Source organism: Talpa occidentalis, unplaced genomic scaffold (genome assembly GCF_014898055.3).
Source record: "Talpa occidentalis isolate TD23 unplaced genomic scaffold, MPIMG_talOcc4v2.1 talOcc4.13, whole genome shotgun sequence".
NCBI classification, from domain to species: domain Eukaryota; kingdom Metazoa; phylum Chordata; class Mammalia; order Eulipotyphla; family Talpidae; genus Talpa; species Talpa occidentalis.
The window spans coordinates 50650315-50678101 of NW_023601322.1; the positions used below are offsets into that span (position 1 = coordinate 50650315).

The 27787-nt window shown below is 37.2% G+C and overlaps 1 protein-coding gene across 7 annotated transcripts in view; it reads right to left on the minus strand.

Moving 5' to 3' along the window:
- Positions 1 to 27787, minus strand: part of PIEZO2 (piezo type mechanosensitive ion channel component 2) — a 500507-nt gene that overhangs the window by 168905 nt on the left and 303815 nt on the right. For all 7 annotated transcript variants that reach the window (XM_054694215.1, XM_054694221.1, XM_054694214.1 and 4 more), the window contains exons 6-7: positions 24028 to 24238; positions 22889 to 23102 (exon numbers count right to left, since the gene is read on the minus strand). In XM_054694215.1, the coding sequence (XP_054550190.1) occupies positions 22889 to 23102; positions 24028 to 24238 (425 nt within the window). The remainder of the gene's footprint in view (positions 1 to 22888; positions 23103 to 24027; positions 24239 to 27787) is intronic.

The window sequence follows — 27787 nt, forward strand, 5'->3', positions numbered from 1 at the left end:
GAAAAAATGCATAAATTCTTAGAAATATAAAACTTTCCTTAGACTGACTAAGGAAGAAATGGAATCCCAAAACAGAACAATTACAAGCAAGATATTGAAATAGAATTTGAAAGTATTCCAAAGAACAAAAGCCTAGGATCACAGTTTCACTTGTGATTTCTAACAAACCTTCAAAGATGAACTAATACCTATACTTCTCAAACTCTTCCAAGAAATTTATGAAGAGGAAATTCTTCTACATTTATGAGGTCAAAACTACTCTAATGCCAATAGCATACAAAGGCCTCAAACAAAAATACAATAACAGATCAATATTCCTGATGAAGATGGATACAAAAATTGTCAACAAAATCTTAGCAAACCAAGTTCTGCAATACATTAAATTAAATCATGATTAAATGGGATATATTTCAGGGACTCAAGTACATTTCAGTATTTGAAAACTGACAAATGTAATTCACCAGGTGGCAAAAGGAAATATAAAAAAAAAAATCATATGATTATGTCATTAGATACAAAGAAACATCTAGTGATAGTCAACAGTCATTTATGACAAAAACCATCAAAACTGGAGCTAGATGAGCATACCTCAATATAATAAAGACCATATATAACAAACTGAAAGCTATCATTCCCAATGGTGAAAAGCTGTAATCTTTTCCTCTCAAATTAAGTACAAGACAAAGATGTCCACTTTACTATTTACTATTCAACATAGTATTGGCAGTCATAGCCAGAGCAATTAGGCAAGAAAAAGACAAAAGGGGAATCCAAATTTGGAAGAATAAGTAACTCACCATTTGCAGATGGCATAATATACATAGAAAACCCTAAAAACTCCACTAAAAAGCTATTCAAAAAATAGGGCCTCCCCTGGTGGCGCAGGTGGTTGAGTGCAGCACTGTGAAGCTGTCTGCAGCCTCTGCAGCGCTGGTTCAATTCCGGCCAACCTGTGAGGGTCCCACATGGCATGGCAGACCTCTCCTGTCTCGCCCGCTGCTCCCCTTAGCAGTGTATTTCAGTCAGTCTCCCTGTTCTGTTCCCCGCTCTGTCTCTGATTACTCCTCTCACCTTCTCGTGCATCTGGCCTGTACCCCAGTTCTCGTATAAATAAATAACTAAATCTTAAAAAAAAAAAAAAAAAACTATTCAAAAAATAAGTAAGTACAGTGAAATGGGGAGGTACAGAGTCAATTTACAAAAATCAGTTGCATTCTTGTATGCAAACAAGGAACTAGAAGATTAAACAAATTAAGAAAATAATTCCATCAAAAATAATTAAATCATTAGGAGTAACTTTTTAACAAGAGTGGAAGGGACTCATACAATGAAAACTATCAGAAACTTTTGAAAGAAGAAGACACAAAGTAATGAAACGATATTTCCTATTCACAGACTAGAAGAATTAACATTGCTAAAATGGGATTCAATGCAATACCTATCAAAGTTTCAATGATAGTCTTTAAAGAAATAGAGCAAATATTATTGAAGTTTATGTATGGAATCACAAAAGACCTTGGATAACCAAGAAATTCTGAGTAAAAAGAAAAATGAATACATTATGTTCCTAGACTTCAAATTGTACTACAAAGCAACAGTAATATAAATAGTACAGCATTTGGAAGAAAAAAAAGACACAGACCAATGTATTTCAATTGAGAACCCAGAAACATACCCATACTTATACAGAATGTATTGATGATAAGGGCAGCCTCTTCAATATATGAGGTTTGCAAAACTAGACAACCATTTGCAAAAAATGAAATTAGACAACTATCTCACCCATATAAAAATTAACTAAACATCAATTAAAGACATGGATATAAGACAAGAAACCTTAAAATACATATATGAAAACACTGACAAAAATTCTTAGGTATTGACTTCAGAAATGTTTTTGAAGAGATGTCTTCAGAGAATCTTAACTCTAAAAGCAAGGGAAACAAAAGCAAAAATAAACAAATGGACCTACATTATAAAAAAGGAAACTATCTCCAGACAGCTTTCCATAGTGGTGGGACCAACTTGCAGTCCCACCAGCAATGTAGGAGAGATCCTTTTTTGCCACATCCTCACCAACATTTGTTGTTGCTTGATTTTTTGATATGTGCCATTCTCACTAGTGTAAGGTGGTATCTCCATGTGGTTTTAATTTGCATTTCCCTGATTATCAGGGATGTTGAACATTTTTTCATATGCCTATTGGCCATTTGCATTTCTTCTTTGGAGAAACGTCTTTTAAGTTCTTCTGCCCATTTCTTGACTGGATTGTTTATTTTGTTTTTGTTGAGTGCTGTGAGTTTCTTGTATATTTTTTGTGATCAGTCTCTTATCAGTTGACTGGAGTGCAAAGATTTTTTGTCCCAATCAGTGGGGTGTCTCCCTGTTTTTGGTTAATGTCTCTTGTGCTGTACAGAATCTTTTCAGTTTGATGTAATCCCAGCTGTTTATGTTTTCCTTGACTTTCTTTGCTTTGGGTGATGAGCCTTTAAAGATGTTATTGCGATGTATGCCTTGTAGTGTTTTACCTATATTTTCTTCTATATAATTTATGGTTTCAGGTCTTATGTTCAGTTCTTTTATCCATTTTGAGTTGATTTTTGTGCATGGTGAAAGGTAGTGGTCTAGATTCATTTTTTTGCATGTGGAGGTCCAGTTTTCCCAGCACCATTTATCAAACAAACTGTCCATGTTCCATTGCATATTCTTTGCTCTTTTTTCAAAGATCAGGTGTCCATGTAAGTGTGGTTTTATTTCTGGGCTCTCTATTCAATTTCATTCGTCTGTGTGTCTGTTTTTGTTCCAATACCAAACTGTTTTAATTATTATGGCTTTGTAGTATAGCTTGAAATTTGGAAGTGTGATATCTCCTTTCTCCTTTGTTTCCATCAGTAGGGCTTTGGCTATTTGTGTTTTTTTGTGGTTCCATATGAATTTCATCAGTATTTGTTCTATTTCTTTGAAGAATGTCATTGAGATTTGTATTTGAATAGCATTGAATCTGTCTATTGCTTTTGGTAGGATGGATATTTTAATAATGTTAATTCTTCCAATCCATGTCCAGGTGGAGTCTGATGAGACCAACTTTGTTCTTGAAGTCTACATGGGCCGGATGTCAAGAGTTCGGTCTGATGCTTTATAGAGTATTTCAACAAAGCCAGCTAAAATTGCTGTTTAGTTATTTTCCCTGAGATTTTATGCAAAAACATGTAATACGGTTTAAAAGTAGCTTTGGTTTACAAACTTTTGCTACACTGTTGAAACAATTTGGGATCAAGGTTGAGAAAAACCCATTTTTGCATAAGTTGAATCAATGTTAATATTTTTCCTGTGATTTCATATCTTTGCTGTTTTGTTTTGACTAATGCCTCCAGATTTTTTTTTTTTTTTTTTTTTTTTTAGCTTGGACTGATAAACTATTTCCCAGGAATGGAGGACTTTTGCTTTCCACAATGGAAAATACCTGGAGAGACTGGTTTGCTTTCCAATGGGAACCCTGAGAAAAATTTTCATCTGAGACTACTCCAGAATCCATACATTTGATCTTGAACACCATAGAAATGGTGGCAAAAAGCAAAAGGGGGGAAATGTTAGGGGGAAAAGATGTCCTGAGCTAATTCCATACAGGCTTTGTGGATGCCACCCCCACTCCCTCAAGACACCGGGAAATACAAATCCCAGGATCCCCAAAGGGAAGTTGCCAGGACCTAAGGGTGGAATTAAGAAGCCATTTTCTCTGTTTGTAAATAAAAACTAGCCATGTTAGTGGGGTTGGGCACACTTGGCTCAAGCTCTTGGCCAGGCAGGTTTGGTCTCAGTGGGTCATTTGGGATTCCAAGTTGGTGGAACGGGTAGGACACATTTAAGAATTTATCTCCCTCTTTTCTTCCTAAGTTGTACATTTCCTCATCCCCTTTCCCTTGTAAATAAACCTTTTGTTAACCTTTGGAAACTATCATTAAAACGAAAAGATCCCCTCCTTAATGGCAGACATATCTATGCATCATACATCTGACAATGAGCTAGTATCCAAGATCTACAATTAACTCATTAAACACAACAACAGCAAAGACAGGAAACCCAATCAAACCATGGTCAGAACTGCCAAATAGACACTCATCTATAGAAGACATTCAAATGTCTAACAGACACATGAAAAAATGCTTTTTACCACTTATTATCAGGGAAATGCAAATCAAAACCACAATGAAACACCATCTCCACCTTTGACAATAGTAATGTCATAAGACGAAATGACAAGTATTGGTGAGGTTGTAAAAAAAAAGTACATTGTTGGGTATATAGACTGTTCTGACTACTATGGAAAACGGTACAATGGATTCCCAAAATACTAAAAATAAATCTATTATATAACTTCATCAGTTCTATTCCTAGGCATCTATCTGCATCATGCAAAAACACTAATTCAAAGGAATATATGCACTCTTACATTGCAGTAATAACTGTGGTATGGAAATAAACTCATTCATGTCCAATAGCAATGAGTAGATACAGAAAATGTGGTATGAAATGACTTTTTGACAACTTGAATAGAACTGGAGGGGATTATACTAAGCAAAATAAGTCAGAAGGAGAGAGATAAATGTGACATTGTTTCACTTATATGTGGAATGTAGAGAAACAAAATACAGGATCAGGAAAAAAAAACAAGTAAAAAACATAACCTAGAAGTATGAATGTAGAATTTGAGGCTATAAAGGTATAGAGGAAAGGTGGAAAGCAAAGTGTGGAGGGGGCCTGAGTATGGTGAAAAGTATTTTTGACTTAGTGGCGGGTGTGATAGGATCCATCTGAAGAAATATGATTCTATAACTCTGCATCACATGCAGAGTTTAAAATTACTGTTTTCTGTATTAAAACAATGCATAAATAAAATAAAATTTCAAGAAAAGATTTAGTGCATATACACAATGGAATATTACTCAGCTAAAAAAAAATGAAATAATAACATTTGCAACAGCATAGATGGAATAGGAGGGGATAATGCTAAGTGAAATAAGTCAGACAGAAGAAGAGAAATATTGGATAAATTCACTTACTTGTGGAATATAAATAAATGAAGCAAAGAAAAAAAAAGAAACAATTTCCTGTATTCTGACTCCAAAACTTAGGTTATCAGAGGGGGATAACATATGGACATGGAAGCAAAAGGTAGAGGGGTTCCAATGGACTGTGGTGAAGGATATTGGTACTCTGGTGCTGGGCCTAGTATGGCAACATACTTTAGAAGACTTGTGAACTTGTACTCCTCAAGCACATTTAGTGTTGTAAACCAATATTACCTCAATACATAAAAATAAAAAAAAAATATCTCCATATGATTTAAAAAACACATTCATAAAAAAATACCTTCAGGTCAAAATGTAACATTTAATAATGTAAAACAAATTCAGACTGAAGAAATTATATCCTCTTACAACAATGGAATTAAATTAAAATCAAATGTGAACTATCTGAAATTTTTCATATTAGGATACAAAAAACATAAATACATTAAAGGAGGAGCTCAAGTGAAATTAAAAACTATTTTGAATTGAATGAAAAATAAACCATATCAAAACTTGTAGGATGCTGATATTATAGTATTTAGGCAGAAATTTATATTTGAATTTAATTTAGGGTGGCACAAATCCTAGACAACACCACCTGCCACCCACGGTCCTATCCAGCACCAGCAACCCCAGCCACCCTCCAGTGAGCACCCTTGATCCTGGGCACAGTGGCAGTGCTATGGGAGGTGGTGCTCACCCCTTCCAAGGCTGTCTAAGACTCCAATCTGCACCAGCAACCACCACAGTGAATCCCAGATAAAGATGAGGGTGGTGCCATGTACAGCAGAAGCTTCACTGACAGCATCATGGCCTTGAAAGCAAAGAATGGGGAGATGGAAAAACACAACAAATGGTCACCTGAGTCCTAAAAATGCCACACCACAGAAAGAGAACAAATCTCCAAAACCCAATCACAATGTCATGAAAGATCTGTTCCTTCTACCAGACACAGAATTCATGCTTATTGTCACACAGAAATTCTAAGAACACAGAAAAGTGACACAAAAGCAGATCTACGGTATATAAGAAAATTCAGAAAAAACAAATGAATGAGGAGCAAAATCAATGACATGAAGATTGAAAATGATCATCTAGTAAGAATATAATGGACTTGCAGGATGTAAAAAGATTAGCAGAGTGGGATGACAAATACTATGGAAAGCTATGGAAGTAGGATAAGCCAAATAAAAGAGTACATCAAAGAAATTTAAGAAGTAAATATATGAAGTTGCAAAATAAGTGAAGAAAAAGAGAAATGAAGTAGAAAAAATGAAGAGCACTTCAAGAACTACCCAACTCCATGAGGAAAGGTAATATCAAAATAATAGGTACCCCAGAATGGGAAGAATGGCAGAAAGGAACAGAGAATATATTTTAAAAAAATAATAGAAGAAAAACTTTCAAAATTTGGAAAGGGAAATTAATATCCAAATCAGGATAATAAAGAACACTGGATCTTCCAAGAGTTCAAGACAAAGAAATGATATTGATGGCAATTCTTAAAAAGGAATCCTTATTAAGCTAACATCAGTGTTCTCTAGAGAAACACTGCAAGCAAGGAGAGACTGGAATGATGTGATGCAAAAACTTAAAGATAAAATTCCTAAGAATTACCCAACCCAAACCCTGCATGCCAACCCAATAAAAGTACTGATTAATATATAGTATGAACATAGATGCAAGAAGTTTAAACAAAATTTTATCAATTAAAATTCAATAATATATAAAAATATATAATATATAAAAGGGTTAATCCTGCTTGACCAGGTGAGATTTATCCTAGGAATACCTGGTGGCTTAATATTCAAAAATCAGCTCACTTTATTAAGAGATCAAAAGAGAAAGAAGAAAAAAAAAAAACCTCAATAGGTATAGAAAAAGCATTCGACAAAACCTAACATCCATTGTGGTTTAAAACTCTCAGTAAACTAAGAATAAACATGGAGATCATTGTCAAGTTGATTAAGAACATCTACGAAAACTCTAGAATCAACATCATACTTAGTGATGAAAGACTGAACGTTTTCTCCCAAAAATTGGAGAACAAGAAAACTTTGTCCATTTTCACCACTTCAATATTAAACTGGAGTGTTGGGGCCTCCTGGTGGCTCAAGGGGTTAAGACATAACCTGTGAAGCTGTCTGTGGCTACTGCAGCATGAGTTCGATCCCCGGCCAGCCAGGGAGCAACCCACAAGGCACAGCAGACCTCTCCTGTCTCACCCGCTGCTCCCCTCAGCAGTGTATTTCAGTGGATCCACCTGTTCTGTTCCCCACTCTGTCTCTGGTGGGTCCTCTCACCACCCCACCTCTGGCCTGTACCCCAGTTCTATTTTTTTTTAAGATTTATTTATTTATTTATGCACACAAGAGGTGGGGTACAAGCCAGAGATGCAGGGGAGTGGTAAGAGGATTCACCAGAGACAGAGTCGGGAGCAGAACAGGCAGACTGACTGAAATACACTGCTGAGGGGAGCAGCGGGCGAGACAAGAGAGGTCTGCCTCGCCATGTGGTTTGTCCCTGGCCGGCTGGGGAGCGAACTTGTGCTGCAGAGGCTGTGGATTGCTTCATAGTGCGGTGCTTAATCCCTTGCGCCATCAGGGAGGCCCAGTACCCCAGTTCTTGTATGCATGAATAAATAAATCTTTAAAAAAATAAACCAGAGTGTTTTTAAATAATTGTAATAGTACAAGAAAACGCAATGAGAGGGCCTCCCCTGGTGGCGCAGGCAGTTGCACGCTGCGCTGTGGAGCTGTCCGCAGCCTCTGCAGTGCCAGTTGGATCCCGGCCAGCAGGAGAGGGTCCCACATGGAGAGGCAAGCCTCTGTTGTCTCGCCTGCTGCTCCCTTCAGCAGTGTATTTCATCAGTCTGCCTGTTCTGTTCCCCGCTCTGTCTGTGGTGAATCCTCTCACCCTCCTGAGCATCTGGCCTGTACCCCAGTTCTTGTATAAATAAATAAAATAAATCTTAAAAAATAAAAAATAAAAATAAACAAAAAGAAATAAAAAAAGAAAAAAAAGGCAATAAGAGCTATGTAGATTGAGAAGATGAAGATTAATTATTTTTATTCACAGATGACATAGTTATCTATGTAGAAAACCTGACTGAATGTATATTGAAAAAATTCTGTATACTCAATGTGTTAAGTGTCAAGCAAGGTAGCAGGATATAAGTTAAATATACAAAATGTCATTAAATTTTTATTACTTAGTAATGAACAATCAGAAATAGGAATAAAATTTCCCATTTATAATCACATCAAAATTAAGAAATAGTTACAGGATAACTCTGAAAATAGATGTACAAGATCTGTGCATAAAAATTAAAAAGCTCTGTTAATAGAAATTTTTAAAGTTCTAAATAAATGGAGAGCTGTACCAAGCTTCTGCATCATAACATAATGCTGCCCAAATCATTATAAGATTCGATGCAATCCCAGTCAAAATCCCAACACTAATGCAGAAATTGATAAACTGACTTAAAATTCATATGGAAATGGACTTAAAAAAACTAAAAATTAAAAAAAAAACTACATAAGTCCAAAGTTATTGTAAAGCTACAGCTATCAAAACAATGCCATAAAGATGAATCAATCAATGCTATAGACTAGAGTTCATATATAAATTTGAGAATGTATACATGGGCACAGATTTTTAACAAATATACAAAAGAAATTCAGTGAGGAAAGGATAATCATCTCAACAAGTGATTATGGAATAATTTGAAATTATAGCCCAGCCCCCCCAAAAAAAAGAAACTCCAAAAACAACCACACAATTTCTAGAAGAAAATATTGAAAAGAGCTTTTGAGAATCTAGGTTTCACAAAGTTACAAATTTTTTAAAAATAATTTTTCATTTTATTAGACTTCTTAAAAGAGTAAATTGATATTTACAACAGCTAGCTATGGAAACAACCCAAATGCCCAAAAATAGATGACTGGATCAAGAAGATGTGGTATATATACACAATGGAATATTATTCAGCAAGCAAAAAAGATAAACTCATGCAATTTGCAGCAACATGAATGGAGTTGGAAGGGATCATGCTCAGAGAAATAAGTCAGAAAGAAAAAGAAAAATACAGGATAGTCTCATCTCACTCATAGCAGGAATTTAGAAAACCTAAATAAGGGACCAGGAAAAAGACTAATTGCAATAAAGTAAAAATCAACAAGCAACTATAGACCAGAGACAAAATACAGTGGGGGGTGGGGGGAGGAGAAGAGGGATTAGGGTCAGGAAAAGGGGGTGGGAATTGTATGGGGAATAGAACCAAAATGAAAATGCATACATTATGCAAAAATGAAAAATTATGTAAGAATTATATAAAATAAAATATTTCATAAAACATTAAAAAATTTAAAAAACAGTAAATTGATTTGTTGACCCTGAAAAAAAATTACACTGTGGTTCTTCAAATATTGACTACCCCATTCTCTCTATTTTCTGGGTAAGTTTCCAATCAAATGCAAGCTAGACCTTCTTACCTATTCTCTATCTCTTAACTTTAACCTTTGTCTCTTAACCTTTCTTACAGGTCTTTAAATATTTTGTCTCCTAGTACTTCATTCTGCCCAATCTTTCTTAATTTAGTTCTTGACTCTGGACTGACAAAGATTTCTTTTTTTCCCCAAAAACTCTTAATTTTATTATTATTTTTATTTTTTTGAGCATTTTTCGTTATAAATATTTTTTCCATCATTTTTCATTTTTGCACAATGTATGCATTTTCATCTTCATTATAGTTCCACCCCCCTTATTTTAATCCTACTCCCTTCTCCCACAAAGTTTTTAACTCCCACACTAGAAGCATTATTCCATTAAAAAAGGTTACAAAGAAACAGAAATGAAAAAAAAAAAAAGAATCTGTTCTTGCAAAACACTACTGAGAGAATGATAATTCACAGACTGGGGAAATATTTGCAAAAACATATGTCTAATAAATGACTTGTATCCTGATTTCCTAAATAATTCTTAAGACGTAACACCAAAAAAACAAACAGCTTTGATTTTTTAAAAGCGGAAAAAATATTTTAACATACATTTCATCAAAAAGACACATATTTGTAAAACTAGCTAATGAAAGGCTCCTCAACTTCATTAGTCATTAGGAAACGAAAATTAAACTGAAACCACAAGGAATTACAAGTACACACCTGTTAGAATGCCTAAAATTTAAAAAGATTAACCATACTCAGTAAGAATTGTAAGAACTGCAACTCAAATACAACATGGCCAAATAAACAAAAACAACATCTAGACTGGGTGAACAAGTCAGGGCTGTGCCATCTTCTGTCCCCTAGGCAAAACATGTTAACAACAACAATAGAGCACATACTTGCTTGATTTCATTTATATAACATCCTAAAAATGTACACAATTCTAGTTAAAGATAGCAGCTCAGTGGTTAACCAGTGGTCTGGTGGGGAGAAAGAGATGAGACTAACGGGTATGAGGAGACATTTGGGTTTCACAGATGTGCTTATTAACTCAATTGTTGTGATGGTTTCTGTTTATGTCTCAACTTGTCAAATTGTACAATGTAAGTAGATTTTACAGCTTTTGCTTTTGACATATCCATTATATGTCAAGAAAGCTGTTAAGATAAACAATTACAGCACTTACTCCAATAACGAGGAGCTAACAAATTTATGAAACCATTTCTTAAATTTTCTCAGCAGAAAACTTCCTTAGAGAAACTATGAAGAGAAAATCATAGCATCTTTGTTCTTATATTCAGAGTTAATCTTTTACCTATGAGTCATAGATGCTTAGAACTAAAATGGAGATACAACAGCAGAAGTTACAGCATAAGCAACATTCTGAACTTTAGTAAGTCCAGCAATTACAAGGCAATATCATCCAGTATACCTACTTTCAAAATACTTCACAAGTTATCCAAATTGGCTTGTGTTCAATCAAACTAAAAAATTAATGAAGCATTGCTGCAATCAATTAAAATCCAGACCACGGAGGAAAATCTTAACTCTAACAAACATGATGGGCACATTTTCCAATAAAAAGTTTGATAGCAAAATCATTATTTTGTTCCAAGATGCCCTTTCTCAAAAGATCACTATGGATTTAATTTTTCATAAGTTGTTATCTCAACTTGAAGGAACAGCCCATCTTCCTATCACAAGAAGTTCTACCATCATTAATTTGCTATTAATTTTAAAAGTTAAAAGAACCTACATGTACCATCTAAACAGAGCTTGTAATATGTTCATTAATACCTGTTATTTGGAGGAAATTTAGAAAAAACCTAACTGTAAACTAACTAGGCCTAATCTTCATTCTTCTTCATATTCTGAAAGATTAAATGCAAAATAGACCATTTTTCTCACTTAGGAAGGGATCACTGGAGTCTGAAGAATGTTAGGGATGACACCATATATTCCGGGAACACAAAGATAAATTAAATGTGCTCCTGCCTTTTAGTTAGGCAAATCTAACACCCCTTGCCTGAATCCAAAGGCTGTGTATCCAAAAGGACCAGCTATTTCCAACGTCATTAGGCAAGATCAATGGGCTGCCACATGTTGCTATAGCTACAAATGTCCCCTATGGGCTCCAGGTACAGCCCAGGACCTCTATGAGAGAAAGAAGGTGAAAAGACTGGTCACCTAAAAGTCATTTTGGTACATGGTAGTATGACGTAAAGTTCATAAATATTCTAGAAGGTAGTGAAAACATTACAAGATGTCTTTACTATTTTATGATCATGGGTTATACACAGTATAGATAATAGGGCACAAGCTTTGGGGACACAAAATTAGGCTCAAATTCTAAATAGTCTTTTTTTTTTTTTTTAAAGAGGCATGTATTTTTATTTATTTATTTATTTGTTTGTTTAGACATGCACTGGGTACAGTCAGAAGTGCAGGAGGGTGAGAGAATTCACCAGAGCCAGAGCAGGGAGCAGAGCAGGCAGAAGGACCGAAGTACACTGCTGAGGGGAGCAGCGGGCGGCAGGAGAGGTCTGCGCGCCATGTGGGACCCCGCCTCTGGTGGCTGGGGAGCAGCCGGGAATCGAACCGGCGCCACAGAGGCTGCGGGCAGCTTCGCAACCCAGCACTCAACCGCTGCGCCACCGGGGAGGCCCATAGGCTCAAATTCTAGTTCTGTTATTTAACAAGTATGTGACTTTAACGTGTTACTCAACCTCTTATAAGTCTCAGTTTTGTCTTTTAAAAAATGGACATGAAATATTAATACCTATCTTCTAGGGTTACTATGAAAATTATGTAAGAAATACAGACATAAAGTAAGTGCTTTATACAGTGTAACTGACCAAAATCAATCACTATATCTAAGTTAGGTGTTAGGCACAACTGTATTGCCTAAGATCCAAATTCTTGTTTGAACTCAAAGTTTACATATAAAGTATATGAAATACTATGCTTACAATAGTGTTACTAAAGTTTTGATTTCGTTTAAAGTTTTGAACTTTAGTTAGAGATTTGAATTTGATTAGAGATTTGAATACCTAATTACTAAGTCCACATATTTAACAAATTTGTTTACATGCATCCTTACATCCTTACAGTTCTTACTATGTACTAGGAGATTTTTTTTTTAAACACATTAATTCATTTAATATTCATGATGGGAAGATACCATTTCTTACAATTTTAACTAATTAATTAATTTATTTTAGTAGAAGAAATGGAGTGTAGGCTAGAGGTGCATAGGGTGAGAAGATTCACCAGACACAGAGTGGGGGACAGAACAGGCAGACAGACATAAATACATTGCTGAGGGGAGTAGCGGGTAAGACGGGAGAGGTCTGCTGCCCCATGTGGGTTAGATCCCTGGCTGGGGATCCAAATCAGGCTGTAGAAGTAATAGCACTGACACTTACCCCTAGGTCAACAGGGAGGCCCGCAGGTACCATTCCTATTATAATCATTCCCATTTTATATATAAATACACACATATATAATTTCAACTTAGGTTTGCTTAAAGAGCATGTTTTGTTTTGTAAGGAGAATACTAAGAAACATTGTTAAATCGTCAGCATTGATTTTTTTTTTTTTTTGTATCAGAAATACAAAGATTGTGGTGAGACTTTTTTTTTTTTTTATTTGTTTGTTTGTTCGTTCGTTTTGTTTATACATGCACTGGGTACAGTCAGAAGCGCGGGAGGGTGAGAGAATTCACCAGAGCCAGAGCGGGGAGCAGAGCAGGCAGAAAGACCGAAGTACACTGCTGAGGGGAGCAGCGGGTGGCAGGAGAGGTCTGCGCACCATGTGGGACCCTCCTTCGGTGGCCGGGGAGCAGCCAGGGATCGAACCGGCGCCGCAGAGGTCGCCGGCAGCTTTGCAACCCAGCGCTCAACCGCTGCGCCACCGGGGAGGCCCTTGTGGTGAGACTTTTTAAGAGAAGATGAAAGGCATTTTACTGATAGGGGTTTTACTAAACTACTAGATATCATATAATTGGAAATCAATTGGCAAAGGAAAGCATTCTTACTCTCACATGTGACATTTTAATAAAAATATCACAACTATGTGTGTTTTCTACACAGAAAACTGGAGAAGGCAAGTGGAACTCATACTTTTCGGTTACCCTCTAATGCCCTGCACTGCAGACCCATATGCGTCATCTCCCCAGCATTCACCACAGCACCTGGAGTGGGGTGGTAGCCTCAGGCCTCAGATAAAACCCAAAGAAATTAGTAAACATTACCCAAAATCTCTAAATAAGAGGTAAACAAGGACCCTGAAAAACATGTTGAATATGAACTGAAATCTCTCATTTCTTCAAAAGTGAAAGCTACTTACTAATTTAACCACATTTATGTTAACCATCGGGGAGGAATAAAGCTATTCTTGATTTTTCTAAATAAATCTAAAACCATCATTTTTCTCAAGCCAAAAAAAAAAAATATTTGCCAACACCACATTTAAAGAACTGCAGATACCATAGTCCCCTTAGTTTCGGCTAATTAGATATTCAATAGCCAGAGGATGTGCAGTGGGTTGCAACCATGTGTTAAAACTGACAGTGACCTTTCTGGGAAGTCATTTTCTTACATATATTCTAGCCAGGGGTCACAAGTGAGGCTGGGAATTCAGGATCAGCAGAGACATGTTTTGTATTATTTTGATAGAGAAAGATAAAATGCAAGGGTTTTAGGAGGCAGAGAGCGAAACCAAGATTTTACAGGGATTTCCTGAGAACCCACTATGTGATCAGTTGTGTTAGACCTGATGAGTGTTGAGGGGGAATTCATTTGAAAAATAAAAATATTTGATGTGCATAATATGATGACTACAGCAATAAAATTAGTATACCTTCTTTTCTTTATAAACCCCTCACTTTGCCAGTAGGTGGATATGTGTTTTCCTCTTTAATACAACATTCATCCTCTGAGACAAGCACTGTTTTCTCTATAAATAGACACAGCTACACAAGTGCAGAAAATTTAGTAACATTGTGCCTGGATGGTCTCTCTAGAAAGCAGCAGGGCCAAAGTTCAATCCAAGCTGTTGGATTCCAGAGAAGGAGATTTCAGGTAGTGGTGGGATCCTTTCCATATCATCCTATCCTTGACAGAGGGAGAGCATTGGGCAGAAAGTCCTGGACCTATAGTTGTGTGTGAGCAGGTAAGCTGCTCTTGTAAATACTAACCCTCCAGAATGAGTCTCCACTGTCAGGCACCATGGACATTCTTGATACCCTCAGAGAAAAGGGCAGCTTCTCCATGAGACTGTAAGAAACACCCTTCCTGGAAAATGTCCTCAATAGAAAAAGGGTGAGAAAGTGGTCCAAGACATTAAGTCAAGGCTAACTAACATTCTGGCAGTGAGGTTGGGAAGTTTTAGGTCTGATAAATAGACATTTCTACAAAAGTGCATGGGCCTGGCTGGATGTGGCAGCTACTATTGTGTACAATGGCTGGGTAAGGTAAGACACCTAATTTCCCAGGGATGTGAGGTCAACAACGCAACTACTTATGGCCCCAAGCGGCCATAACATATGGAAAATTGCCCATATGGACATGGGTTTCCAGTATTAATATTCTGTTGATTTCCTACGTATCTGTGCAGAGTCAACTGATATCTCTTTTGGTGTCTGTTTTTCATCTTTGAGATGAATACTAATGAACTCTGTCTGAAATCTGTAGAATAATTCAACTAAGTCATTAGTAGTCTTCAAAATTAAATAAAATGCTTGACTATCATTTACTCACTCTACAAGTCAGTAACTCTATAGATTAACAACTACCAGTGTAATCTTTTAGCAAAAATGTAAAGGGAAAGTGTTAACTTGGTTGGGTTAATTTACATTCCTTAGCATTAAAATAACCATTAATAATAGCATTAAAATAACCTGCTTTACATTTATTTTTCTCCACTCAATGGACTGTTTTTGCAAGAAGCTCCTGCCAACTGGTCTCCACTAACAGTTTCTGTGCTGTTTCTATTACTAAACCTCAGATTACTCTAATGCAAGACAAGCACACCAAAGCAATCCTGGGCTAGGCGCAAGTGTATTTGTTTAAATAACCTATATTATATAGCAGCAAGGCATGCTGTGGCAGACCTAACAGAAGAATTGATTGCATTGTTTCATTTTCTAAAAGACCCACTTACTTCTCCAAATTAGAAGGAAAAGATATAAAACACTGAGTCCTTTATTACTCCTTACATATTATTGACACTTTTATAATTAATATAAAAATAGCATAAATTCATATACAGACATACCTTGGAGATATTGAGGTTGGTTTCCAGACCACCACAATAAAGCGCACATCACAAGAAAGTTAAACAATTTTTTTTTATTTCCCAGTGCATTTAAAGTCATATTTACACTACATTGTAGTTTATTAAGTGTGCAGTAGCATTATGTCTATAAATGTTCATAACTTAATTAAAAATACTTCATTACTAGAAAAAATGCTAACCATCATCTGAGCCCCAGCCAGTCGTAATCTTTTTGTTGGTGGAGTTTCTTGCCTCATTGTTATGGCTGCTGACTGAGCTGGGTGCTGGTTGCTAAAGGCATGGTGGCTGTGGCAATTTCTTTTTTTTTAATATTTTACTTTATATAATTCTTACATCATTTTTCATTTTTGCACAATGCATTTTCATTTTGGTTATATTCCCCATACGATTGCACCCCCCCCCTTATTTTGACCCTAGTCCTTCCTTTCCCCCCTCCCCACCCCATAGTGTGTCTCTGGTTTATAGTTGCTTATTGATTTTGATTTTTACTTTGTATTAATTAGTAGACAACAATGAAGTTTACTGTATGATTGACTTTTTCTTTCATGAAAGATTTCTCGATAGCAAAAGATACTGTTTGATAGTGTTTTACTCATACTGGAACTTCTTTCAAAATTGCAGTCAGTCATTCTGAACCCTGCTGTTGCTTTATCAACTAAGTTTATGTAATATTCTAAATCCTTTGTTGCCATTTCAACAATGTTCACAGCATCTTCACCAGGAATAGATTCCATCTTAAGAAACCTCTTTGCTCATCCATAAGAAGCAAGTTCTTACCCCTGAGAGTTTCATCGTGAGGTAAAAGCAATTTAGTCACATCCTCATGCTCCACTTCTAATTTGAATTCTACCACACCTGCAGTCACTTCCTCCACTGAAGGCTTGAACACCTCATAATCATCCATGAGAGTTGGAATCAACTTCACCCAAATTCCAAATTATTGATATTTTGACCTCCCTTGAAACACAAATTTTCTTAATGGCATGTAGAATGTTGAGTGCTTTCCAGGGGCTTTTAAAGCCCTTTGCCTAGACCCATCTGAGAAATTACTATCTATGATGACTATAATGTTTTGAAATGTATTTTTAAATAATAAAACATGAAAGTTCAAGGGATAATCCCACTTTCTTTTTTTTTCCTTTTTAAGATTTATTTATTTATTTATTTATTTATTTATTTATTTATTTATTTATTTATTTATTTATTTATTTATTTATTTATTTATACATGCACTGGGTACAGTCAGAAGCGTGGGAGGGTGAGAGAATTCACCAGAGGCAGAGCGGGTAACAGAATAGGCAGACCAACAAAATACACTGCTGAGGGGAGCAGCGGGCGAGACAGGAGAGGTCTGTCACTCCACATTGGATCCTTGCCAGGGGCCAGGGATCGAACCGGTGCTGCAGAGGCTGGGGGCAGCTTCGCAGCCCAACGCTCAACCGCTGCATCACCAGGGGAGGCCCTAATCCCAGTTTCTGACACAGTGCCTTAGCCTTAACATAAGTACACTCACAGCAATCAAATCATGTGCCTTGAATTATGTTCTGGAAAATATGGCGATGCAATTGCTCAGTGCACAAATGGAAGGAAATCACAGATTCTGCCTCCAAGGCAATATCACTCCCCTGTTCCTCCTCCATGTGAAACTTGGTCTCCTGTCTATCCATGCATTTTCTGGGCCCCATTCATGTTCTCTACATCTTTCCCTGGATAAATGTAATGTGAATATTCCATTACAGGTACCAATGGAGGAGACCTATGATCTCTTGGGATTATTGGGTTGAAAAAGGACATCACCTGAAGAGAAAAATGAATCCCCAAATCTATGCCACACCTGGGTAAGATATCTTAATTTACAACACTTGTATAGTGAGGGACCACAAATCGGTTAATTATTATGATGTGGGCCCAGGGTCATTGAAACTTGCAGATTCTCCAGCAAAAGCAAGTACCAAGTGGCCCTGTAGTGTTCTGTCACAGCTGAGGGGACTTGAGGCCACAGCTTGCTCACTGTGAGCTTTACTTCAAGTTAGAAACAGCACATCCATATCATGTCCCAAGACAGTAAACATGAAGAAATATAAATGCACACAGTTAAAAGTCAGGCATTAGCTAAATCATAACACACCTATATAGTCAAATATTTTCCAGTCTATGCAAATCACATTTTAGAAAAACATTTTATAAAGTGGGAAAATGAAGAGCTTGAGCAAAGTGAGTTATAAAGCAGCATGTGCACTGTGATTCAAAGCTTGATTTTTTTAAAAGATTTATTTATTTATGCATACAAGAACTGGGATACAAGCCAGAGGTGTGGGGGTGAGAGGATTCACCAGAGGCAGAGGAGGGAACAGAACAGGCAGCTATTCTGAAATATACTGAGGGAAGCAGCCGGTGAGTCAGGACAGGTCTGCTGCACCATGTGGGTTGCTCTTTGGCCAGCCAGGTATCGACTCGTGCTGCAGATGCTGTGGATAGCTCCTTAGCATTGTGCTTAACCCCTTGTGCCACCAGGGAGGCCCCTCAAAGTTTGTTTTGTTTAATTTTTATTTTTTTAAAGATTTATTTATTTATATAAGCACTGGGTATAGTCAGAAGTGCGGGAGGGTGAGATAATTCACCAGAGCCAGAGCGGGGAACAGACCAGGCAGACTGACGAAATACACTGCCGAGGGGAGCAGCAGGTACGGCAGGAAAGGTCTGTGCGCCATGTGGGCCCCTCGCAGGCAGCCAGGGATCGAAAAGGCACTTCAGAGGCTGCGGGCAGCTTCACAGCCCGGCACTCAACCACTGTGCCACCAGGGGAGGCCCTCAAAGTTTGTTTTAAGAAAATAGGGAAACAACCTAAATGCCCATTGACAAATGAAAGACTAAAGAGGTTGTGGTATGGGCCTCCCTAGTGGCGCAGTGGTTGAGCGCTGGGCTGCGAAGCTGCCTGTACCCGGTGCTTGTATAAATAAATAAATAAATCTTTAAAAATAAAAGAGAGACTGTGGTATCTATGCATGTATATATATATATATATATATATATATATATATATATATATATATAAAACAACCATTCCACCAAATTCTGCCAATTGCTACAATATGGATGGAGGGACCCCCCCCCCCGCCCCCATGGCCATCATGCCAAATGAAATAAATCAGACAGAAACTTATATGAAGAATCAAAACAGAAGATAACAAATTCATAGAAAAAGACCTTGAATTTTGGTTAACAAATATGGTAAGGGGGAGGGAGAAGTAGAGGAAGATGGTTAAAAGGTACAAACTTCCAGTTATAAATAAAGTAAGTACTAGGGATGTAATGTACAGTATGATGACTCCAGTTAACAGTGCAGCATATGTGAACATTGTTAATATATCCTAAGAGTTCTCCTTGGGTAGGGATCAAACTCATGCTGCAGTGTCTTGTGAGAGCTTGATAGCCCTGAGACTTAACCCCTTGGGCCACCAGAGAGGCCCATAGCAATAGACCTTTTAAACTGTTTAAGGGTACCATTTAAGCAAAGTCTACAATTATAAAGTTTATGACAATTCAAAGGGAAAATAAATATATTACACTATTACAACTGTTATTATCTATATCAAATGTTGGCAAAGGTTACCAAATGTTTATAGCTTGTGCATTGACAATTGTTTTTACAATACTAAGTAGCTGGAAAAAAGAAAAAGAAAAATAATATTTCATGCACTGTGAAAATAATTGAATCCAAATTTTGCTGGCCACAAACAAAGATTTCATGCAACACAGCCACACTCATTCTATGGCTGCTTTTGTAGTATGACGGCTTCTTGAAAGAACTTTGACACACACCAGGGGCCTATAATCCTAAATTATTTAAGCAATCCTCTACAGAAAAAGGTTGGCTGATGTATATGAGTGGGTCTAATATTCTTTGTATTTCATGTCATCAGTCTCTAGATGGCAGAAAAGATCCTTAAACTAGCAGGGGAGCCTCTGTGAGAAGACCACTGCTCTGAAGAAGGAGTAGGAAGGACAATTACAGTCCCAATTAAATCATTCCCCCCAATTCAGCCCTTCTAACAGTACAAAACATTTTTTCTGTTTGTGTTCAATAAGCTAAAAATTAAATAGCTAAAAGAAAGCAAAGGATTAATTTAGTCTAGACTAATGTCTAACTTGAAATTTAGCATTTACTCACTCTTGCCTAAAATAAATCATATGTCAATTTGCACCATTAAAAGGCTTCTTGGCTCCCCAACCCCCTTGTTTTGTTGAGAAACAATTGAGAAATGAAATATAATAAATTTAAAGTACCTAATCTGATGATTTGATATACACATGTGTTGTGAAGTGATTACCTCAGTTAATATCACCTTACCTTTTTTTTTTTGTTAAGAATATTTAATATTTACACTGAGAAAATTTAAAGCATACAATTCAGTATTATTAGGTATAGTCACCCGGCTGTACATTAGATCCTCAGACACTAGTCATTTTATAACTGAAATTATACCATTTTACCAATCTCTGACTATTTCTTCTACCCCCTGCCCCTGACAACCAGTCAGGGGTATCAATTCTGTTTCTTAGATTCTACATATTAGTGATACCATATAATTATTGTCTTTTTTTTTCTTTTTTTCTGGCTTATTTCACTTTGTACAATGCCCTCAAGTTACATTCATGTTCTAAATGACAGAATTTTCTTTTATTATGAAAAAAATATTCCATTGTATGTATATACCACATCTCTTTGGTCCTTTCATCCATCAGTACACACTTAGGTGGCTTCCATGACTGACTCTTCAATTTTTATATGTCTATGTAACATTCTTCTCTTTTAAGATAGAATTGCAGTTATACTTGTTGAGCTTTCAGGTTAAGTCAAAATTGGAATTCAGGGGGAATTTAACAGAATATAATAGGGTTTAGAACTTGATTGACTTTTTTTGTAACATTGTGTAGACATAGACACAAATGAGCTTTTATTATGATTGTATTTTATGCATAAATCGATAAAAACAAAACTAATAATTATATATATATATATATATATATACACATTGCCTCTTCATTTTTTTCTATTACATAAAAATCACATGAGGACATCTTATAAGAGAGATGCCAACCTATACTGTTGATGTGATAACATTCTTATTCTTTTAAAATACAGATACCTCAGCTCTGAACAAGAAGAAAAAATGTGCCTAGCCCACTTCCCAATGGCTTCAGAGAGAGTTCTGGCACATTCTCCATCTCACTTTTACAGTTTTTCCTACTATGCCTGTTCCTTTTTCTTTTTCTTATAACTTTCAATTATGAACTTTTCCACAAAGAAAAGTTCAAATATAACAATAGACAACCTTATGCCAATCACCTAGTTCAAATAATATAACTTTTCTCACTCTTATATTTGCTTATAAATCAGAAGAAAGTTTCAGACAATGCGATACTTCACCCCCAAATAATTTGGGATGTATTTCCTAAAATAATATTTTCCTGCATAACCACAATACCATCATGAACCTCAGAATAGGCAGTAATTCTATATTATCAGCTAGCAGCCAATGAGTATTAAAATTTCCTATATTTAACCCCAAGAATATTTTTTCGATATTTGCCATTGAACTAAGATGCAATTAAGAGTCATGCTTTGCATTTGCTTGTTAGGTTTAATTTTTAAAATTAGAGCATCTCCTGCCCTCACTCCCTGCATATATACTTCTTTTTCATGATTCTGACTGTTGAAGAGATAAGATCATTTGCCTTGTAAAATCCCCAGTCTGTATTTTTCTGATTGTTTGCCCATGGAGTCTATTAAACTGCTCTTACTCCTCTTCCTGTTTCCTTAAATGAAAGATTTTAAGAGATTAACAGTAAGATACTTTCTACTGCACATAGCATTACAAAAAGATGTGTGAAATGCTGAGTTACTCTGTGTTACGTAATGTGAATTATGATCAATTGCTTGACCAACGTTGGCCAACATTGTAAAGACTTGATTTTTCCTTTACAATCAGCAAATAATCAGTGAGGTCTTTCTTTGTCATTTTTGCAAGCATCCTTTAGCCTAACAGCCTTTTTAGTAAGGGTTTCAGTTTGTGGCCAGAATTTAGTATTTCATTAAGAATTGATAAATGGTAATTTTCTAACCATTATTCCTTTGCCTTTCATTAGCTGGCACTCTCTCTGCAGAAGGAGATTTCCCTCATTAAGAATGGCTTACAGTTCCTTTTAAAGAGTCAGAGTAAATGTTGGATTCTTTACTTTTATTCCTCATTTTCACAAAAGGGAGTTAATATAAGAGTCATATCCAATTGAACCAACTTAAATCTCTATCTCTTACATTATGAAATAAATTTCATTTTTTTAAAATTTTTATAATCAGTTACTATTATTTTCCTTAAAACATTTCAAATGTTAAAAGTAACATAAGTAATGTTAATGATTATTTAGCAAAATAATGAAACAAAAATTAACTAGGAATCTATCTTTCAAAGATAAATTACCTGTAGGCATATACCTTAATGAAAAAAAAAGCTGTCACACTGTATTTCTGTTTTGTAAGCTGTTTTTCCAAACAACATATATATTTTTTTCTTTCTCAGGTAACCACCATTCTGCTCTCTGTCATTATAGGTCATTTTGTATCTTCTAGTATTGTAGACAAATAAATTACTTATTATAAAAAAATAGTTACTGGTTATCAATAATAATGCTATTTTTTATGTTCAATTTGTTCTTTTTTTCCCTCTGAGAAATCCTGCTAGCTAGATTCTTTGGCACATTGTTGTTATATTTGATGTAAAATATTCTTCCTGAATTTTCACAGTTGAGGCCATGTGTCTGCTCTACGTGGTACAAAGAGAAACTTCTCCCTAGCAAGTCTCAGCAGCACCTCTGTCTGAAGAGACCTTCTACTGTCTGAATAGACCTTCCTATTCCTTCCAGATTACATCACTCAAAAAATTTAAAGCATTAAATTGCTTCCCTTCATGCCAAATCTTTGCTTAGCACAACCATTGGTATCAAGAAGAATCCATGCAAATCCAATAAGCACACAAAGAAGGGGACATTCCCCTGAAATACCTTAATTTCTCTTACCTAGCATAGTAGTCATTGGGTGGAACTGCTTCTTGAAAGAATTGGAACTGGTATAAATAAAGTCCAATCAAGTGTCCCGCAGTGAAAATTGCGAGCAGAACACAGAGACAGCTGAAGAGCAATGGATCAAATGTCCGGCACCAGGACCACCAAGTGCACAGACCCAAAAATACAAAGAAATATACTGATGAGGTCAATGATGGCAACATCATACCTATGGGAAAAGGAGATGTGATCATGAATAACTGCGTAGATGAGAAGGCCATCTATCACTCAGTATAAGTACTATTGGGAATTATGCAAATTTCCTTCATATGATTTAGGTATTGATAAAATTTAAAAAATACTATCACATTTTACTTAAAATCAAAATATATGCTATTTTATTATGAGTAAAAATTATACATAAAGTGTTATTTGTAAGTATGGGGAAATACCAGATGGTGAAGATCAAAATACTGGGCTATATTTTTTTGAGAAATCCTGTTCACTTTTCTACATTGTTCCTGTTAAAAACAGGTTGTTTCATCTTGTGAAATCTCCTCTAAGCAATATGGAATGAACTTCACTGTAGCTCTGGGGCTATGCTGAACAGAGGAATGGAAGGAAGGAAAACATCAAGATAACATTATTATGGAATAAGCAATTTGTAGCCAAAATTTAAAGGAAGTGAGTGTCTGTGCTGGAAGATTATAATCTAACTAGGAAGAAAATAGTATATCCTGGAGAGTTAAATTAAGATTACTAGTGACTCAATGTAAACACATCTCTCCGAAGGTACATGTGTACATGTGCAGTGCTGAATGGGGACTTTTAGTCATTGTAGCACATCAACATGCATAGACTTTGAGGGAGAATAATGATATTTCTGATTTACATATAGAAAATGACATTACTTATATATGGAAAAAGACTGCTTTCACAGAAGTTAACAGAAATCATCTGAAAACATAAAAATTAGTGCAAACAGGAAAAAACATTTGTATTGTTGTATGTGGTCAGTACATGTATTTACATACATAGAGAGGTGGGGGGGGGCTTAGAATAGAATTGTTTCCTTCTTTATCTCCTCTTTAATCATTTCTGCCATTGTTGACCAGAAACCCACTTGTACTGCACCCTGTATCAGAAGCTCTCACCTGATGAACCAAGTAAAATTGTCACAACAACTTTTCCAGCGGTGGTTATCATGTTGCCAATAAATTCTTTAAGCTTGGAAGCCACAGAGGCAAGCCTGCGGAATATTTTCAATTTTGTGCTTTCTTCCAGCTCCCCATCAACTCCATCTCCTTCTTCTAAATCCTCTTCATAGATCAGTGCCTCTTCTGGATCTAGCTTTTCTCCTTCAACCTAAATAAATATAAAGAGAAGACACTGCAATCCATCACTCTGCCCCTCTGCCCAGGAGATTACCTGGCTTGTTGTTTGTGGTTCAATGTGGTGAATTTCACAAATCAGGAGAAAAATGCAGACCACGACTTCAGTGCCCCCAGGCCCGAGACCCCACATATACTGAAGGAAAGGGAACTTTCTTTTCTGAAGAAATAAGCAGAAGCATCACTAGTGATAGACTTCCTAACAGCATGTCATCTTTCCCACATGTGCTCATTTTCTATGGGCAGAAAAAGAAACTGTCTGAAACACCCATTAATAATCATATCATTTATCAATCTGGGTTTGGTTTCTCAAATTTATAGTTTGCCATCAAGGCTATGGGAGGCTTGATGAAAGAATACACTGCTTTAACCAAAAGGTGAGCCAAATCAGTGCTCAGGAAACCACTTTTCTTTCTAAAGTCTTTGCTCACTATTTTAGTATTTCCTGATGATGGAGGGTAAGCATGCTTGGGTTGCTTGGCTAAATATATAAGTACTTCCTATCTTTTCTTTCAGAGAAGATATGCTGGTTCAATCTGGGCACCTGAGGACGCTCACTGAGCATTTAGGAAAGAAACATACACAGTGCATACACATATTTCCATGTATTATTTTAACTGGATATGCTAATGTGTTTTTGTTTGGTTTGCTTTTAAAGAATAAATGGGAAACATTTTTTGCTAAATATAATCTTTCTCAAGAAGGGTTAGTATTTTTTTTGAGGAATTATATAAACAAACCATCTCTTTAAGACAAAAGGAGCCTATTTTAGATGCATGACACTTTGTTTTCTCCTGTCCTTAGGTCCACAGATTTCACAACTTCAGGCCCACAGTTGAAAAACTCTGGGATCTGTGATATTACCTGGAGAGCAAAGAGACAATGCCCAGCTATCTGGTGTGGCCACACGTGGGACCAGTCTGTCTCTTTCCTCTCACACTCTTTGTCTTGAAGCACTGAAGCAGAATCACGTGGAGACCCCGGAATCCGCATGCTCTCTGGCCTCTCTGCCTTAGACTGCAGTTCCACCCCCGGGACCCCTTCTCAGCTCTGAAGGCCCAGTTCCCGCATCAGCCCTTCCTACCAGCTAATCCATCTCCCTCAAACAACATTTTGTGGGCTCAGCCCCACTCCCCCACATTGCCATCTGGATACAGGAGGTTTGAGGTTCAGGCATCTGCTGATCCATACAACAAGTGAGGGACACACTGAAAATCCTTCTCCAGGAAGGAAGTTTGACCAAAATGTTCAGTCACCTACTTGAAAATGGAGACGAGAGAGAGAACACAGCCAGAGCCACCTGGGTCACAGTCAAAACACACTTGTAGCTTTCATAATAAATGACTTATTATTCAATTATAAAATTGCTACGGATGTAGATTAAATCAAATAGAAAGCTCTGGTCAAGAACCTTTCTGAGGTTAGACAAATGCATTTCCCTGACCTCTTTTTGGTGAGACTGAGGCCCCTGTGATTTTTATAAACATACCACTGTACTTGAGGTTTTTCAGCATTTTTGTCCTGGAATCCCTGGGGCCCCTCCATTGGAAACACTTTATGAAGCTGCCAAGCTTAGAGAGAGCGGAAGATGAGACAGGTTCTGCTCCGGGAGGCCTGGCCATCCCTGCGGTGCCAGAGGGGCCGTTCAGCACATTAGCCGGCTTAGTACCAAGGCTTGCCTCTCCCCCTGAATGGTCTGTCCCTCTGGAGGATCACAGCTGCTGACACCCTGCAAGGGCGTCCACTCCCCCAGCCTCTGCACTAACAAGTGGTCTTGTCTGCTGGGGTTGTGATCTGTCCCTACATTGGCCTTGAAGCTAAAAAGGAGTAGCTGTAAATAAAGTCTTAATTCTTTCGGCTCCTGAGCTATTGTTTGCATTAAAGTGCTCATGTCAAAATCTAAAACTTACTTGAAGAAATACTTGGTTCCTTTGTCTCTTTCTTTAAAAGTTCCTGACTTCAAAGTGTGCCAGATGTACCACGCTGGCATCTGTGTCTCTACCAAGGAAGCCCTGGGTGGCCTGGAGACAGTGCTGTGAGGCCCTGCCAGCGTCTGAACCTGCATCTGGAACGCTAAGTGGGCCCTGCACCTCACCCCATGGACCCGCCCCACCACTCAGGGCATTCACAGTCATTTCCACTCAGTTTTGGACAGGGAAGTCCCAATAAATTCTTTTTGATAGATCCCAAACTTTCATTTCCCTTTACTTTCAAGCATTAAAAGATTAAACCTAGGTTGGAAGAAATCTGAAGGATCACTTGGCAAACTTCAGAGGACACATTCCCTGGCTCTACCTCAAATTTCCTAAATCAGAGACTCTTGAGGATGAACCACAAACATCTGTGTGATGCAAGAACTGCCCGAGTGAGTGTGAAAGAGCCAGTCTAAAACCCAAGCACTGGCCATGCCTGCCTCTCCCATCAACCAGCTCTGCACTCAGTGGACCAGGCAAAACTTGAAAGACTGTGTCTGAATCATGTCCGAGGCAGCCTCTCTTGATCTGAAAATATACGGAAGCAAATTGTCTGTGGAACCTCCTTCAGGTGGCAATGAAACTTTAGTGATTAGACCAAAGCATTTCATACAGCAGAGCCCATTTTACTCCTTGCCATAGTTAAACCATGTTATTAAAAATATTTCGATGGGAGTTTATCAAAGTCACTAATCATGAGCCAAAAGATGTGGAAAGCAAAGAGGACATTTTTGTAGTGTCATGAGTTGTTTATTCATTGTTTATTATTAAAAGTTAACAATTTATCCTAGCAGAATGGGCTCATCTCAACAGAAGAGCCCCGGGAAAAGGCAGTCAAGTGGTCATGGGAGAAGATGGATGCATTGCAGTATTGCCCATGGAACGCATGAGCAGCCATGGTGGTGTACGTGTGCCCGGCAGGCCTCAATGGGTGACGCCACACAGATGCAGCCAATGATGCATCCTCTTACTATACTTGCTTCAGGAAGGCTATTTCCAAACTACCCTATAGAAGGACAGAAAACTTGAAATAGTCCCCTTTTTAATGTGGATAACTGAGAATGTATGTGTGTGCTCAGCTACCTTCTAAATAGTGATGGAAGGTTCACAGAGGCAGGTAAAGCAATCCGAATGAGTGACAGGACCAGGTGGGTTAGTGATTTTTTTCAGTGAGGGCACCAAGATTGATGGGGCCTTTATTTTTTATTTTTAACAAGATTTATTTATTTATTTCATAAAAGAACTGGGGTGTAGGCCAGAGGTACAGGTGTGAGAGGATTCACCACAGCCAGAGTGGGGACCAGAACAGGCAGATCTACTGAAATACACTGCTAAGAGGAACAGTGGGTCAGATAGGAGAGGTCTGCTGCAACATGTGGGTTAGCTCCCTGGCAGGGGATCAAACTCAGGCCTTAGCGGTGATAGTACTGGGACTCAATCCCTAGACCACCAGGGAGGCCTTAAAATCAATCCTTGTACCACCACATATAACCCCTTTTTCTCTGCTTCCCATAGAGTCTGACTTAATAGTTCTGGGACAGGCCCTGTAT